This window comes from Aethalodelphis obliquidens, unplaced genomic scaffold, assembly GCF_003676395.1.
Source record: "Aethalodelphis obliquidens isolate GAN/ISIS:26980383/991018 unplaced genomic scaffold, ASM367639v1 scaffold111, whole genome shotgun sequence".
In the NCBI taxonomy this organism is placed as follows: Eukaryota; Metazoa; Chordata; class Mammalia; order Artiodactyla; family Delphinidae; genus Aethalodelphis; species Aethalodelphis obliquidens.
Window position 1 is genome coordinate 2,301,652 of NW_020838055.1, and position 18,097 is coordinate 2,319,748.

The following is an 18,097-nucleotide window of genomic DNA, read 5'->3' on the forward strand; positions in this document are numbered from 1 at the left end:
TGGACTCCAGACTAGTTCTTAACCTTCTTGAAAACTAGGAGTAATGAGTTGGGTTCTTCTACACAGAGCTGTGACAAATTATTCAAGATACACTCCTTGGAGTCCTGTATTCGATAAGGTGTTAATCCACTCACTGATATAGAAGAATCTTCTCTGAACGTTCTATTTGTGATTCAATTTCCCTAAAAGCATAGTCAATTATAAGGAAAAAGCATCAATGAACTTAATCTTTCAAATTCCTCTAAACCAGAATTAAGATACAGACAGTAAATCTACTCAGTAGCAAAAATAAATAAATAAAATAAAACCAATACTTGAGGCTAGGAAATACAAATGGAGGGTACAATAATAAGTATCTGACAGACTCTTGACAGGTTCTTAAATATACATATACATTCCAACTCTCTGGGGGAAGGGCTGATGACCTAAAAGGGGCTGAGAGTCATTCTGTTATGATTTTTATTTAGGAAAATGTTCTTATTCTTAGGAGACACATGCTGAATTAATTAGGGGGTACAAAGAATCATGATGTCTACAACTTACTTTGAAATAATTCACCAAAATCATAATAAAATAAAAATTATTTATTAGATTCCTAGATAGGTAAAAATGGCAAAATTGAACCTAACTGGTAGGCATACAAGATTTCACTGTGCTATCCTATCAACATTTCAGTATGTTTGGCTACAAGTAAACAGGTTATCAGAAAGGCTATTTTGTTTAGTCTCCAGGTCAAATTAAAAAAAAAATTAATGAAGCTCTTTAATAAAAGGCTTAGTGATAAAATTTTTAAAAATCTTTAATATTCAAATATATTACGTACGTTATTTGAAAAATAAATCAAATTTAACAATTCCTAGATGGGGTCTATTCTCAACCTAGTAGAATGAAACTTAAAAACATAGGTCAGACCCTGACACTCTTCTGCTCAAACCCCTCATTTGGCTCCACCTCAGAGTAAACATTAAAATGTTACAATGGCCCACAAGGCCCCTCATAATCTCCCTTGACCTCCTCTACCCTGCAATTCAGCTACCTGCCCATGATTCTCCTTGCTATTCCTCAACTATGCCAGGCAGCTCCTGTCCAGCGGCCTGTATACTGGCTGCTCCCAATGCTTGGAACCCTCTGACCTTAGATGTCTACACAGTTCCCCCTTCCTTGCCTTCCACTTACATCTTTGCTCAAATGCCACTTTCTTGGTGAGACATGCATTCCCTGACCATTTAAAACTGCAATTCCCCACACTTCACTCTTATTGACAGGTCCCTGCTCTATTTTCACCATGCCACTTACCAGCCAACACACTCTTTCTACATATTTACATTTAATTTATACATTCTAAGTTTTACATATTAGACGCCTGTCCATCTTCCACCTATAAAATATAAAGTCCACAAGGGCAGGAATTTTGGTTGGCTTTGTTTACCAGTACCCTAGCACCTAGAACACAATGAGACGCCATGATAACACAATATATTTACAGTCTTATTTATCTCTCAGTTAAAAGGGGAAAAAAAGTTTAGCTTAAAACTGATATCCCATGGGTTCGTGCCCCGGTCCGGGAAGATCCCACATGCCGACATGCCGTGGAGAGGCTGGGCCCATGAGCCATGGCCGCTGAGCCTGTGCGTCCGGAGCCTGTGCTCCGCAATGGGAGAGGCCACAACAGTGAGAGGCCCGCGTACCGCAAAAAAAACACAAAAAAACAAAAAACAACTGATATCCTGTCTAAGAATGGTTATGTGGTATGGGCTCATACACTGAATTTTGCTGTGAGTTTCTCAGCACTTAATCTTGTATAGATGAAACAGCCACAGTCACTCTTGCCTGTCTCTTTACGCAGAGCCTAGGTTTTCAGGAGGGCCGGGTCTTTTCCTATTGCATTTGTCATAGTATATAACGTAATACATACAATGGAGCTATTAGACCTTTAATGATCCTTGTTCAATGAATGAAAAATACACAAACATTCCTACATATTTTACTTCTGTCAGCATGCTACAGGGAAGAGAGGTTGAGCTTTGGGGTCAGAGACATTTAGGTTCAAATTTTACCCCATTCTTAACAAGCATGCCAATGTAACCTGCCAACACCTTAGTTTCCTTGCTTCTACTTAATAACAATGCCACTTTCTCCAAAGGGTTGTCCTGAAAAGAACCTTAAATGACGAAACAGAAAACCCCTATATAATGTGTGACAAACATGGGGATTGAGAAAGAAATGTTGGTTTCCGATGACTTCTAAGCAATGTTTAAAACTTCTCTTCATTTCTTTGGTCTTAACTTCTCTCACCTTCCCCTATAACTGAAAGCAAATAAAATCATAATATTTTTAGGTTAAACAAAAAAGGTCTCAAATAGCAGTATTATTTTTTCGATTCCTAGAATGGTCTCTGGTCAAACAAAAAACAATACAAACTTAGAGAAATCAGTAGATACTAATCAATGATTACAGTGTTAAAAGACGCTTAAACTAAAGAAACTCCTGGGACTTCCCTGGTGGTGCAGTGGTTAAGAATCTGCCTGCCAATGCAGGGGACATGGGTTCGAGCCCTTGTCCGGGAAGATCCCACATGCCGTGGAGCAACTAAGCTGAGCACCATTAACTATGGAGCCTGCACTCTAGAGCCTGTGAGCCACAACTACTGAGCCCACATGTTGCAACTACTGAAGCCCGGGCACCTAGAGCCCATGCTCCACAACAAGAGAAGCCACTGCAATGAGAAGCCCGCACACCGCAACAAAGAGTAGCCCCTGCTTGCCGCAACTAGAGAAAGCCCATGCGCAGCAATGAAGACCCAATGCGGCCAAAGATTTAAAAAAAAAAAAAAGCAGCACCAGCATTAGAAAACAATTCATTAAAAAAAAAAGAAACTCCTTTTGATAACACTTACTTCCCTAAATAATTCCCATGAGAAGTCTCCTAATAAATGAAAAATAAGGTGTTTCAGACCTAGTGTTCACCTATCTTAACTAACTTTTATTTCACCAAATACTTCCCCCCAAATCCACAATAAAAAGTTAGATAGGCTAATGAGAGAAATCCAGTCTTGTAGTTCGTAAGGAAACTTATTTATTTTTTCCCATATTATCATTTTACCATCATTAATACATAAAAGTTACTAGTGTAACCGTAAATTAAGTATCACAATAAAAAGTATGATTAATCTACCACCCAGGCAGAATATTACCTTGATAAGGAAACCTACATCATTCTATCTCAAATCTGTGTGCTATGTAATAAGGCACTATTTTGTTATATAAAGTGTAAGTTTAAATGTAAATTTGATACTTCCTTTCTTTGAACTCTGAACTTGTAATGTGGTTCAGAAAGATAGGAGATATACTATTGACTCCCCACTACAACTTTGCTGAGCCAGTTCTACAGGGAGCACCATTTGTTGTTTCCTAATTTATTCTATTAGTCACAGCCCAATATAAATCACTTTAATTGTAATAGGCCAGCATTAGTTATAGAATTCTGTCTACAACTCATTTAGAAATATTCATATTAGCCTGGTATTTTCCTTAACCCTTATTAAATGGTAAAAGGACCCAAATTCTATTGCTGCAACTAGTGAGTATACACTGCACTTCAGAAAGGTTTACCTGATAGGCCACCTCCAGGTCCTACGAATGAAGTTTACTGTTCATGCCATTCAAAGAATCACCCTTTGTAGTCTCCAGTGCTTCCTGCAGCAGTCTGATCCAAGCTTTACAAATCATACATTCACTAATGAATCAGGAAAATCTAGCCCCACAGGACTAAGGTTGCTAGATTTTTTTTTTTTTTTTGGTCCTCTTTTAAATCCCACTAAACTAGAAATGGCCAACTTCTCAACCTGTTTCTTAACCACTAATCCTTTATGGTATCATCTACCAAAATTTTTAAAACAGATTTACATGTAAAACCATGTCCCGGATTTTGCAGAGTACAGAAACTTCTTTGAATGAAATAAGAAGGCTTTGCCAACCCTTTTCAATTCCATGACCACAGGGAACCAAAAGACCCTACAAATGAACCAAAAACACACAAAAAAAGTTGAGGAAAGTAAGACCTTTCCCAGGCATTCAATAGACCCAGGTTTTCCTGGCGTGAGCTGGGCACTGCCTCATGGTGCAGAATCAACAAAGAGCAACAGAAATGTGGCTTGGTTTGCTAATTTCAGTCTCCATCTAAAGAAAGGAAAATAAGTGAGTTTTCAAACTAAGAAATACTGTGGATACTGTAAATTACTTTTTAACTCAAAGCCTTGGTACTCTGGATTAGTAACCAATATCAAGAACAGTTAGGTCAATAATTTGTTCTGAAGACTAGAGTGAGAACTTTGATTAATCTGAAAATCTGTTTCCATTATCTGCAAAATGAAACTGCTAGGTTGACACTTTCAAGAAAGTAGAGAAAACAACAGGGGTAGGCCCTATGCAAACTCATGGAAACTCTAACATTTTAGGCTAGAAGAGACCTTACTGGTACCTACTCAAACCACCTAGAATAGAGCACCAGGAGTTCAGATGGTATCATCTGTGGCATACTGGCTGACAATTTAAATTTTTACTTCATATTATCTTTATCCTATAAGAATAAATGAAAAAGACAAAATCACTGCAGCTGAAGCATAGGTTGTATAAATTTCATACAACTGATACAAAGTCATAACTATTAGGCAAGATGACAGCAATAAATCTTTAGCTTGAATTATTCTTCAGAAATTGTTTCATGATGAATGAAAAAAATTAATGAACAACGTAAGAAACGTTGGAAATACACTACTGATAATTATATATAAAACAGTATTTTTACTGTATTTTAGTGTGAAAATTACCCTCTTATATACGAACACTTCCCGTTTGAGAAGTCAAGTACTGTTTATGAAGCTACTTTATTAAAATTCTACTCCTCTTCAAGATCAATTAAACAAAAACAGATAGAAGTCCTTATTAGCAAAAATATCATTTGTCCAATATCACAGACTGGCATAGCTAAATGACACATTATAGAGAGTATCTAACCATCTCTTATTACAGATGAGAAAACTCAGAGGTAATGAACTCAGAGCTTTTCCATGAAAACACAGCAACCAAAAGACAGCTGGAGTGGTATGCTGACATCAGATAAAACAAACTTTTAAACAAAAAATGTTACAAGAGAAAAAGGTATTATATAATGATGAAAGGGTCAACCCATTAAAAAGATATAACAATTATAAACATACATGCAACGAACAACACAGTCTCAAAATATATGAAGCAAAACCAGACAGAATTGAAGAAAGGAACACAGTCCACCCACAATAGTTGGAGATTCCAAGACATTTCAAAAAGGATGGAACAACTAAGAAAAAAGATAAAGAAGCAGACAACTTGAACAACACTATAGACCAGCCACACCAAACATACACAGAAGACACCATTCAATGATAGCAAAATACAACATGAATATTTTCACCAGGACAGACAATATGTTAAGCAACAAAACAAGTCTTAATAAAATTTAAAAAATAGAAATCACACAAATTATCTTCTGTGAATAAAATGGAATAAAACTAGAAATTAATAACAGAAGGAAATCTTAAAAATTCACAAATTGGTACAAGTAAACAACATGCTGTTTTATTTTTTTAAGAAACTATTTTCTATCAACCTCTCCATTTTAAGAGTTTGTGTTAGAATAGCTTAAGACCACTGAGTGGTTTAAAAAACATACTCTTAAACAACCAATGGGTCAAAGAAGAAATCACCAGGGAAACTGCAAAATATTTTGAGAAGAACGAAAACAAAAACAAAACATATGAAGACTTACGGAATGCAGCAAAAAGAGGGATATTTATATAGCTATGAAAGTCTACGTTATCTACATTAATAAGGACGAAAGATCTCAAATCAATATCCCAATTTCCAACTTAAGGCACTATTAAAAGAAGAGCAAACTTAACCAAAAGCAAGAGAAGGAAGGAAATAATAAAGATCAGAGTGATGATAAATTAAGAGAATAGAAAAACAATACAGAGAACCACTGAAATCAAAAGTGGGTTCTCTGAAAAGATTAAATTGACAAGCCTTTTTCTAGACTGATGAAGGAAAAAAAAACTGGACCAAATTACTATTATCAGGAATGAAAATGGAAACATTACCAACCTCACAGAAATAAAAAGGAATATAGGGCCTTCCCTGGTAGCGCAGTGATTAAGAATCCACCCGCCAATGCAGGGGACACTGGTTCGAGCCCTGGTTCAGGAAGATCCCACATGCTGCAGAGCAACTAAGCCTGTGCGCCACAACTACTGACCCTGTGCTCTAGAGCCTGTGAGCCACAACTACTGAGCCCGCACACCACAACTACTGAAGCCTGCATGCCTAGAGCCCGTGCTCTGTAGCAAGAGAAGCCACCGCAATGAGAAGCCCGTGCACTGCAACGAAAAGTAGCCCCCGCTCACCACAACTAGAGAAAGCCCACGTGCTGCAACGAAAACCCAACACAACCAAAAATAAATAATTTTTTTAAAGGAATATAAAAGAACATTATGAACTTTTAAAAAAACAGCTTTACCAAGATATAATTCACCATATGATCAACCCATCAAAATGAGTACAATTCAATGAATTTTAGTATCTTTCCAGATATGTACAAAAATCACCACAGTAAATTTCAGAACATTTTCATCACCTCAAAGGGAAACCTATACCCTTTAGCTATCATCCCCCTTTACCCCTGTTCCTCCCAACCCTAAGCAATCATTAATATACTTTCTGTCTCTATAGATTTACCTATTCAGGACATTTGATATAATTGGAATTACATACTATATTGTCCTTTTTACTGGCTTCTTTCACCTATCATAATGTTTACAAGGTTGCTCCATGATGTGGCATATGTTAACACTTCATTCCATTTTATGGTCAAATAATATTCCATTGTATACCACATTTTGCTTATCCATACAGTTGATGGATACCTGAGTTGTTTCTACTTAGGGTTTTATGATTTATTCTTGTGTGTGCGGTGAACAAATTTGATAATCTACAAATTCCTAGAAAAACACAAACTACCAAAACTGTTTCAAGAAGAAAAAGAATAGGGCTTCCCTGGTGGCGCAGTGGTTGAGAGTCCGCCTGCCGATGCAGCGGACACGGGTTCGTGCCCCGGTCTGGGAGGATCCCACGTGCCACGGAGTGGCTAGGCCCGTGAGCCATGGCCGCTGAGCCTGTGGTCCGCAACGGGAGAGGCCACAGCAGTGATAGGCCCACGTACCGCAAAAAAAAAAAAAAAAAGAAAAATAGACTTTCTATAGCAAGTAAACAGATTTTCTATCAGTAGTCAAAAAACATTTTAAATACAGCCACTAAACAGTATGGCGGTTCCTCAGAAAACTAAAAACAGAATTACCATATGATCCAGCAATCTCACTCCTGGGCATATATCCAGAGAAAACCATAATTCGAAAAGACACGTGCACCCCAACATTCATTGCATCACTATTTACAATAGCCAAGACATGAAAACAACTTAAATGTCCACTGACAGCTGAGTGGATAAAGAAGATGTGATACATATATACAATGAAATACTACTCAGCTGTAAAAAAAAAAAGAAGTAATGCCGTTTGCAACAACATGGATGGACCTAGAGATTATCACACTAAGTGAAGTAAGTCAGAAAAAGACAAATACCATATGATATCACTTATAATGTGGAATCTAAAATATGAACAAATGAACTTTATCTATGAAACCAACAGATTCATGGACACAGGGAACACACCTGTGGTTGCCAAGGGGGAGGGAATTGGGGGAGGGATGGAGTGGGAGGTTGGGGTTAGCAGGTGTAAGTTATTATATACAGAATGGATAAACAACAGGGTCCTACTGTATGGCACAGAGAACTACGTTCAATATCCTGTGATACACCATAATGGAAAATAATATTAAAAAAATAATATATGTATAATGGAATCACTTTGCTGTACAGCAGAAAATAACACAACATTGTAAATCAACTATACTTCAATTAAAAAAAACATTAAAAAAGAGCACAGGACTTGAAGGATTCACATACAAGTTCTATCAAACATTTAAAGAACAAACACCAATACTTCTTTAACTCTTCCAAAAGTTAGAACAATTTCTAAAGCATTCTTAGAAGTTAGTATTACCCTGATACCAAAACCAGACAAAGATATCACAAGAAATAAAAAGTACTAACCAATATCCCTTATGACTATAGATGCAAAAATCTTTAATATAATACTAGCAAACCTAATCTAATAGAATATTAAATGGATTAGTCACATTGATCAAGTGGGATTTATCGCAGAAATGCAAAGGTGGTTTAACAGGTGAGACTCAATTAATATGAAACACATAAATATTTACTTATGGAATAAAGTAAAAATACCACACAATCATCTCAATTGATACATTAAAAGCTGCTGATGAGAACTTCCCTGGTGGTTCACTGGTTAAGACTCTGCGCTTCCACTGCAAGGGGCACGGGTTCCATCCCTGGTCAGGGAACTAAGATTCCGCATACCGTGCGTGCAGCAAAAACAAAACAAAACAAAACAAACAAAAAAAACCCAGCAGCTGATGAAATCCAACATCCTTTCATGATAAAAACACTCAACAAGGGGCTTCCCTGGTAGCGCAGTGGTTGAGAGTCCACCTGCCGATGCAGGGGACACGGGTTCGTGCCCTGGTCCGGGAAGAGCCCACATGCCACGGAGCGGCTAGGCCCGTGAGCCATGGCCGCTGAGCCTGCACGTCCGGAGCCTGTGCTCCGCAACGGGAGAGGCCACAACAGTGAGAGGCCCGCGTACTGCAAAAAAAAAAAACCAAAAAAACACACTCAACAAAATAGAAACAGAAGGGAACTTTCGAAAGTTGATAAAAGGCGTCTATGAAAATCGAACATATAACATCATACTAACGCTAAAATGCTAAAAGCTTTCTCCCTAAGATCAGAAAAACAATTTCATTTACAACATTCAAAAGAATAAAATACAAAGGAAAAGATTTAACAAAGGAAATACAAGACTAAAAACTTCAAAACATTGCTTAAAGAAATTAAAGGCCTAAAATAAATGGAATGACATCTGATGTTCATTGCTTGAAAGACTTAACACTGTTGAGATAGCAATACTCCCCAAACTGAATGCAAATAAAAAATCACAATAAGATACCACTTCACACACACACAGGCTGGGTATTTTTTTTAAAAAGGGAAGGGGAAAACAAGTGTTGGCAAGGATGTGGAGAAATCGGAACCTTCATACATTCCTAGTGGAAACAAAATGGTAAAACCACTGTGAAAACAGCTGGATAGTTCCTCAAAAAGTTAAATAAAGAATTACCACATGATCCAGTAGTTCCACTGCTACATACCCAAGAAGCAGAAAATCACCAAGTAACCTGTACATGAATGTTCATAACAGCATTATTCAAAAGTATGAAAAAGTGGAAACAATACAAATATCCATAAACTGATTAATAGATTAGTAAAATGTGGTATATCCACCCAAGTATATTATTCAGCATAGTACTGAATTACACTATACCATGGATGAACTTTGAAAACACTATGCTACCTGAAAGAAGTCAGACACAAAAGGCCACACATAGTATGATTTTCATTTATAGGAAATATCCAGAATAGGCAAATCCATAGAGACAGAAAGCGGAGTAATGGTCAACAGAGCTAAGGAGAGAAAAAATGGGAAGTGACTGCTTAATTGGTATGGGGTTTTTCTTTTGGGGTGACAAAAATGTTCTGGAATTAGATAGTGGTAATGAATGAACAATACTGTGAATTTACTAGAAGCCACTGGATTATATACATTTAAGTGATTAAAATGAAGCATTTTATATGAATTTTATTTCAATTTAAAAATCACCCAAAACAACAATAAACTTAAATCTACTCAGCAACATATAAATTAAAATAACCACAAAAGTCCTCTTTCTGAATTCTTATGTCTATACGCTCAAAACCTAGATCTAAAAACAGGCATCAGATACCTCACAACTGTGATATTATTAACAGTTATGAGGGGACTTCCCTGGTGGCACAGTGGTTAAGAATCCGTCTGCCAATGCAGGGGACGTGGGTTCGATCCCTGGTTCGGGAAAAGGTCACATGTCGTGGAGCAACTAAGCCCGTGCACCACAACTACTGAGCCTGCATTCTAGAGCCCGCAAGGCACAACTACTGAGCCCACACACAACTACTGAAGCCCGCATGCTCTAGGGCCCGCGTGCTGCAACTACTGAAGCCTGCGCACCTAGAGCCCACGCTCCGCAACAAGAGAAGCCACCGCAATGAGAAGCCCGCATGCCACAATGAAGAGTAGCCTCCACTCGCCACAACGAGAGAAAGCCTGCATGCAGCAACGAAGACCCAACACAGCCAAACATAAAACGAAAACAAAAACGGTTATCAGACAATTTTAAAAATTCTATCATAAAAGGAAGAGATAAAAAAATACATTAATTTTTTACGATGCAAGTTTCTTTTGATCATTGTACTCATTCTTAAGTGCAAGCAGACCCAATTATTCTAGCAAGCTGATAGGAAAATACAACACCTATTATCCCTGTTCTTGGGGGCAGCAGTGACTCACCAAGCTTCTCTGGCTCATCTGGCCCTGTGCCTGCAATGCAGCTGCTCTCCAAACCATAGGAGGGATCCACTTTCCCAGAGGCTCGTGCTGCTTCTTGTACTTTTTTGACGTGAGCTTCCACCAATTCCAGTGGTACCTCCTCCCGGACTCGAGAAAACTCTTCTGTTTAAGAAGAAAAATGGAACAGTGATCTGGCTTTGCATAAATATTTGCTTCAATGTAAACTAGATAATATGACACATTAGTGTATCGTGTGTAACCTAGTGACCTTTCTGGAGACTCGATCTGATCTACCCCAGCAAATCAAGAGGGCCAAAGGAGATAAACATGTACAGTAACGAAATTCTGTGACTCTATGTTTTACCTTACATGTCACAGCATCTTACTATATAAACAGGAGATCTTTAAATTTCTATTAGTAACAATCAAAACTGCTATCCAGGGACTTCCCTGGTGGTCCAGTGGTTAAGACTCCACACTTCCACTGCAGGGGGCCTTGGTTCGATCCCTGGTCGAGGAACTAAGATCCCGCATGCCACAAGGTGCGGCCAAAACTAAATATATTTAAAAAAAAATAAAAAATTGCTGCCCAAATTTCATCTAACTCTGCTGGCTAGATTTTAATCAAGATAACAATAAGGATAAAACAACCAGAAAATCAAGAACGAGTTCTATGGTATGAGAAAATTCTAATAAGAATTATTGTAATCCAAGAATGTTAAATGACTCCTTTTTGCCAATTATATAAAATTCTGAATGAATCACAAAACATACCATTAAAAACCTGTTTTGTCCCTCTAAATTCTTTTTTTTTTTTTTTTTTAGAAGATGTTGAGGGTAGGAGTTTATTAATTAATTAATTTATTTTTGCTGTGTTGGGTCTTTGTTTCTGTGCGAGGGCTTTCTCTAGTTGCGGCAAGCGGGGGCCACTCTTCATCACAGTGCGTGGGCCTCTCACTATCGCGGCCTCTCTTGTTGCGGAGCACAGGCTCCAGACGCGCAGGCTCAGTAGTTGTGGCTCACGGGCCTAGTTGCTCCGTGGCATGTGGGATCCTCCCAGACCAGGGCTCGAATCCGTGTCCCCTGCATTAGCAGGCAGATTCTCAATCACTGCGCCACCAGGGAACCCCTGAATTCTTAATAAATGCTCTTAGTTTGAAAATTATTATATTTTAAGTGTTTTAGTTTAAAATGTTATAATACTTCAAATACAACATGGTATCTTCAAGGGGTAATATCCGATTTTTTTTTTTGTTATTTACATAACTGAAATGAATATAACAGCCGATAACACTTAAATCTGAGATAAAATTAGCATGAAAGGAAGTATTAAACCATTATCTGAAATTGTTACTCTGGTGAGATGGCTTAAGAAAGTTCATACCCAAAGCTGCTCTGGCTGCAGCAGATGCCACACGAGGATCCACCACAGATGCCAAAAAAGCAACAGTGCTCATGACTGGGTTTCCTGACTGACTGAAGGGGACAGGCTGGTAGGCCAGGGGCCCCAGGGAAGCATCAGAATTCTCAAGGTATGGGTCCTCAATGGGAAGCCTCAAAAAGTGGAGGATGCATTCATCCTGTGTGCGACTTCCAACGTGTTCCGACACTTTGTTCCAGTCATCCTTATACATCTCCAGAGCCTATAATGGAAAAAAACAGGAGCTTTAATATCCGGTAACAAGGAAGTATTTAATGACATCAGAAGCCTGTGACTGTTCTTTAGACAGACTTTAAAAACAGTAATGAAAATGGTTATACTGTTCATAAGAAAATAGGTAGCTATGATTGCTTTCATTATTATATTAAATTCTCAATCAGTCAAGAAAAATAAATAAAAGGCATGCATATTACAAAGGAAGAACAACTGGTTTTTATTAATACACACGATTGCTTATATAGGAAATCCTACAGAATCTACAAAAAAAGGTATTAAACTAAAAAGTTTAGCAAGGTCATCAGTTAAAAGGATAATAGAAAAACTCAATTATATTTCCATATATACTAGCAATGAAAATTTTTTAATTGGAAAAAAGTATTTAAAATAGCACAAAAATGAAATACTTAGGAAAAAATATAATGAAGAATGTGTAAGACCAATATGCTGGAAAAAATAAAACATGCTGAGAAATCAAAGACCTAAATAAATGAAGAGATATGCTGTGTTCATTCATTAGAAGTCTCAATATTGTTAAGATGTCAATTCTCTCCAAATTGAACTACAGATTCAATGCAATCCCATTCAAACTTTGTTAAAAATTACGAAACTGATGCTAAAATTCATAGAGCACACACATTTCTAGTTTAAAAATTTTTAACTTTTCAGAGAAAATGCTGAAAAACTCCAACAAAAACAAGAAAAGCAGTCTCCAAGGGGGAGGGAGATAGAACAGTATGAAGGAAGCCACAAATAGGTGGTGCTGAGAAATTCAAGGAATGAATTGGGTAAAAGAATCTCTTGGGGAGCTACTGTAGCTACCAAAGTTACTACTCTCACATGGTTCTATCTACAGTCATGACTCTCCACCAGGGGCAACTGTGTCTCCTTAGGGACAATTGGCAGTGGCTGGAGACATTCTGGGTTGACACAATTGGAGAGGTGCTACTGGCACCTAGTGGGTAGAGGCCGTGGATGCTGTTAAAAATTCTACAATGCACATAAGAGACCCCACAACAAAAAAGCTATCTGGTCCAAAATGTTAATAGTAGCGTGGCTAAAAACCCTACTGTAGAGCCTGATTTGCTAATACTGTGTTAAGATGAGTTCACCATGATAATGGTTCTCTCCGTGTTTATTGCCTCAGTGAATTCTTTTTTAATTTTTTACTTTAATTTTATTTTTTGGCCATGCCATGAGGCATGCGGGATCTTGGTTCCTTGAAGAGGGATCGAATCCACACCCCCTGCACTGGAAGTATGGAGTCTTAACAACTGGACTGCCAGGGAAGTCCCACCTCAGTGAATTCTTAAATCTGGACTCCAACTGCTGCTCCAGGCTTTCTTTCTCACTGGAGTGGTACAGGACTCCTCAAAAACCCAAGCCAACAAATCACCTTATTCATTAAATCCCTTGAAAAACAAGGCTAATTCTGGGTATCCTCTGGACAGTCTGTGGCTTTGGGTAGTTCTAAAAGGAATTACTTTAGAAAAAAGAGGCAGATTGTAACAAAAAACAAATACCAATCTAGCTCATGAGGGTCCCTGGGGCCCGAAACATACAACTGAGACTCGTAAGTTTCTGATTCTGGGTAGAGATTTTCTTGACATGTTCTAGCATAACCTTTTCAAACAAACTTATTTTTAAAAGTTTCTTTCTTTATTCATTTTCCTTCAGCCAGAGAAAAAAAGAAAGTTCAGGAAGGTTTTTTCCCAGAATAAAGCTAAGGAACTGTCATGCAAAATTCAAGCCAGAGCACAAGGCTGAGCAACAGTCAAGTTCTGAGCCTGGGCACTGGCATTACATAAGAGGGGCAGACTGAAGAGATGTTTTCAAAACGACATGGTGACCAACTGGCCAGGAAGGAGAAGGGTGACATATAGAGAAAAGTTATTAGGAGACATTTTACACTACAAAACACTTTCATTCCTCCTGTCATCACTGGGGTCTTCACCACTGCTTACTTGGATTCTTAGAATTGCCTGTCTCTCTACCCTTAAATTCATCCTTCTTCCTGTTGCTAGAGCGAAGTATGTTTGACACAGGACACCATCTCTCTCCTGCCTGAAACTATTTCAGTGTTCATCATTATCTTACGGAATTAAGGCCAAACATGACCAGGTATCAGCTACTTCTTCCCCCTCACCTCCGTACTCTTTAATGCTCCAAAAATACCCAGATCTCACAACACTGTTCCTAAGTACTGTGCCTATGTACAGTTTGTTCTGCACTGGAAATATCATGTACTAGAACCAACACCAGCACCCCACTCCAGGAAGCTGTCCATTATATCTCATCCACCCAGCCCAGATGCGCAGCCACTCCTCTGTACCTCTCATGCTCCAGTCATATCTCTAATTGTGTTTTAATCGGTTTCTGTCACAGACTAGACTATGAATTCCTTAACTCTAGAGACTATGGCCTAGCCATCTCAATCTACAGCATCTGCCACAGTGCCTGAAACATAGTACCCAATAAAATGTGCTCAATTTAACCACAGGTAACTGGACTAAAGAAGGAAAGGAATCTGACTTTTGCATGGCTCCAAGCATCAAAAAAACAACCTGGGGAATTCCCTGGCGGTCCAGTGGTTAGGACTCTTCACTTCCACTGCCAGGGACCCAAGTTCAATCCCTGATCAGGGAACTAAGATCCTGCAAGCCAAGCGGCGAGGCCAAAAAACCAACCAACCAAACAACCAACCAACCAAACAAAACCCCCCTGTATTTTAAAAAAAAGGCTTTCTTCAAGACAATTTTTTTTTTTTTACTGGAAGACATACTCATCTAAAGTGTAATTCAAAATTACACAGGAAGATAAGCAACAAAGATTTACTGTATAGAATAGGGAACTATATTTAATGTCTTGTAATAAAAATAATCTGAAAAATTATATATGTAACTGAATCACTTTGCTGTATACCTGAAACTAACACAATATTGTAAATAAGCTGTATTTCAATAAAAAATAAATAAAATTACACAGGAAAAAATATTTCCTGGGTTGCATATCAAGGCAAAGTAGGTCAAGTGCATGCACACTGTGAGAAAAATCTTTGAGGCTGCTTACTGAATACCTTCTAATGCTATTGTTTCTATAATCTGGCCAGTATAAAATGAGAAACCCATCTACGGATAAACAAATATTAATACATATCATGGATTTTCTTTGCAGGTGCAAGATTTTATGGCCATTAATTATTTAATACAAAGCATGAGAAAGCAAAGCAGGCATGAGAAAGACAAGTTAACCAGGTAGAACCAACAAGCTCACAGATTCAAGTTTTCTCAATTTCAAAGCCAGGGACAATGATAAATGACCAGGAAGAATACTGTAATCAGTTGTGGACTTAAAAGAAATCGTGAAAGCCTCTTTTTAAAAATCCCCTTAGTCACTATGGAATAGAATGGTGCTATTTCTTCTTTCTGGCACCCTGATTCTATCAATGCCATTTCAAACTGCTGTAAGGACTTCTTATACTGATGATGCATTTTGTGGCTTCTTATACTGATGATGCATTTTCAGGTGAAATACCTGAAATTCCTCACACATTTTACAAATGAAATCTTACTCAAACATGACTCCATCTTCTTGATCTTATGCATGTCTACCAATTAAAGATCTTTTTCAAACTGCATTCATTTGTCCAATGAATAGATTCCACTTTAGTTATTTGCAAAATTGAAATTATGCCCCCAATATTTGTAGGAACACAATAAACTGAACACAACCAAAAACAATAACCTGCAGCATTCCATACAATAACTGTGCTTTGATAAGAAACCATATCAAATAAAGTATTTTTAAATAAAAGTGAACTGTTGTACTGTTGGTGGGAATGTAAATTGATACAGCCACTATGGAGAACAGTATGGAAGTTCCTTAAAAAACTAAAAATAGAACTACCATACGACCCAACAATCCCACTACTGGGCATATACCCTGAGAAAACCATAATTCAAAGAGTCATGTACTATAATGTTCACTGCAGCTCTATTTACAATAGCCAGGACATGGAAGCAACCTAAGTGTCCATCAACAGATGAAAGGATAAAGAAGATGTGGCACATATATACAATGGAATATTACTCAGCCATAAAAAGAAAGGTGTGGCACAAATACACAATGGAATATTCCATACAATGGAATATTACTCAGCCATAAAAAGAAACGAAATTGAGTTATTTGTAGTGAGATGGATGGACCTAGAGTCTGTCAATACAGAGTGAAGTAAGTCAGAAAGAGAAAAACAAATACCGTATGCTAACACATATATATGGAATCTAAAAAAAAAAAAAAAAGGTCATGAAGAACCTAGGGGCAAGATGGGAATAAAGACACAGACCTACTAGAGAATGGACTTGAGGATATGGGGAGGGGAAGGGTAAGCTGGGACAAAGTGAGAGAGTGGCATGGACATATATACACTACCAAACGTAAAATAGATAGCTAGTGGGAAGTAGCCGCATAGCACAGGGAGATCAGCTCGGTGCTTTGTGTCCACCTAGAGGGGTGGGATAGGGAGGGTGGGAGGGAGGGAGACACAAGAGGGAAGAGATATGGGGACATACGTATATGTATAACTGATTCACTTTGTTATAAAGCAGAAACTAACACACCATTGTAAAGCAATTATACTCCAAAAAAGAAGTTAAAAAAAAAAAAAAAGCAAAGCATGGGATAGGTTAAAAATAAAAAAAAGTGGTGGTCTCAAGAATAATCCTAAATATTTGGGAAGCTGCCTGTGTGATATACTTGTCCGATAAAATGGTATGATTTTGGCAAGGGTAGGGGTAGGCAGACAACAATAAACCCTAATGAATCTTCCAGATTTATCAGGGAGAAATTGACCATGTTTTTGGTTATAAATCGATTAAAAATTTTTCTTCTGACTTCATAGTCTTAAGCTATTAATTACCAATAAACTATAAAAACAGAAGGTGTTAATGGTAAACAATGCTGTTGGGAAGCCTTTTATTTCTCTTTGTGTAAGCACAGACAACACCTGTTGATTCAACAGCATGTTTAAAAGAAAAATCAACCACTGCACAGGTTCCACCTGCAGGAGAGAAAATGCACTATTGTGTGGGGATACTGTGGTTTTCTTGAATATGCTCAGGTTAAACAGTAGCTTCACCATTCTGACCTCACTCTGTATTTACTATCCACGAATCTTAATGTAGCGGAGGAGAAAATTTTGACTATCAATATGCAGCAAGGAAAAGAGCTGACTGACAGGAGCCTGTTGTTTCAGGTAGTGTTGCACAATTTAATTTCTCCCTAGAGCCCACAGATTCTAAACAAGCAATACAAATGCATATCCCATACATTCCCCCACAAATACTGAGAACTTTAAAATTAGCATCCATAGCACATATGGCTAGAGAAGACAGCGTTGAAATAAATAAAAAGGAGCTCAGAAAATAAGCTCTTTGCATATCACTGATACTCAATGGACAGATAAGAATAAATTAAAATAGTGGTAAAAACTCAGAAAGAGGGCTTCTCTGGTGGCGCAGTGGTTGAGAGTCCGCCTGCCGATGCAGGGGATGTGGGTTCGTGCCCCGGTCCGGGAAGATCCCACATGCCGCAGAGCGTCTGGGCCCGTGAGCCATGGCCACTGGGCCTGCGCATCCAGAGCCTGTGCTCCACAATAGGAGAGGCCACAACAGTGAGAGGCCTGCGTACCACAAAAAAAAAAAAAAAAAAAAACCTCAAAAAGAACAAATATTTTTGAATTTTGATCCAGAGAGACACAGAGAGAGAGAGACTAAGAGAATAAGGAAAAGTAGAAGAGGGGTGTAAAAAAGAAAAGGAAAGAG

At 38.0% G+C, this 18,097-nt stretch overlaps 1 protein-coding gene across 3 annotated transcripts in view; it reads right to left on the minus strand.

Annotated features, from left to right (window-relative positions):
• Positions 1 to 18,097, minus strand: part of SMARCC1 (SWI/SNF related BAF chromatin remodeling complex subunit C1) — a 180,349-nt gene that overhangs the window by 57,399 nt on the left and 104,853 nt on the right. For all 3 annotated transcript variants that reach the window (XM_027097002.1, XM_027097001.1, XM_027097003.1), the window contains exons 20-21: positions 12,003 to 12,261; positions 10,619 to 10,780 (exon numbers count right to left, since the gene is read on the minus strand). In XM_027097002.1, the coding sequence (XP_026952803.1) occupies positions 10,619 to 10,780; positions 12,003 to 12,261 (421 nt within the window). The remainder of the gene's footprint in view (positions 1 to 10,618; positions 10,781 to 12,002; positions 12,262 to 18,097) is intronic.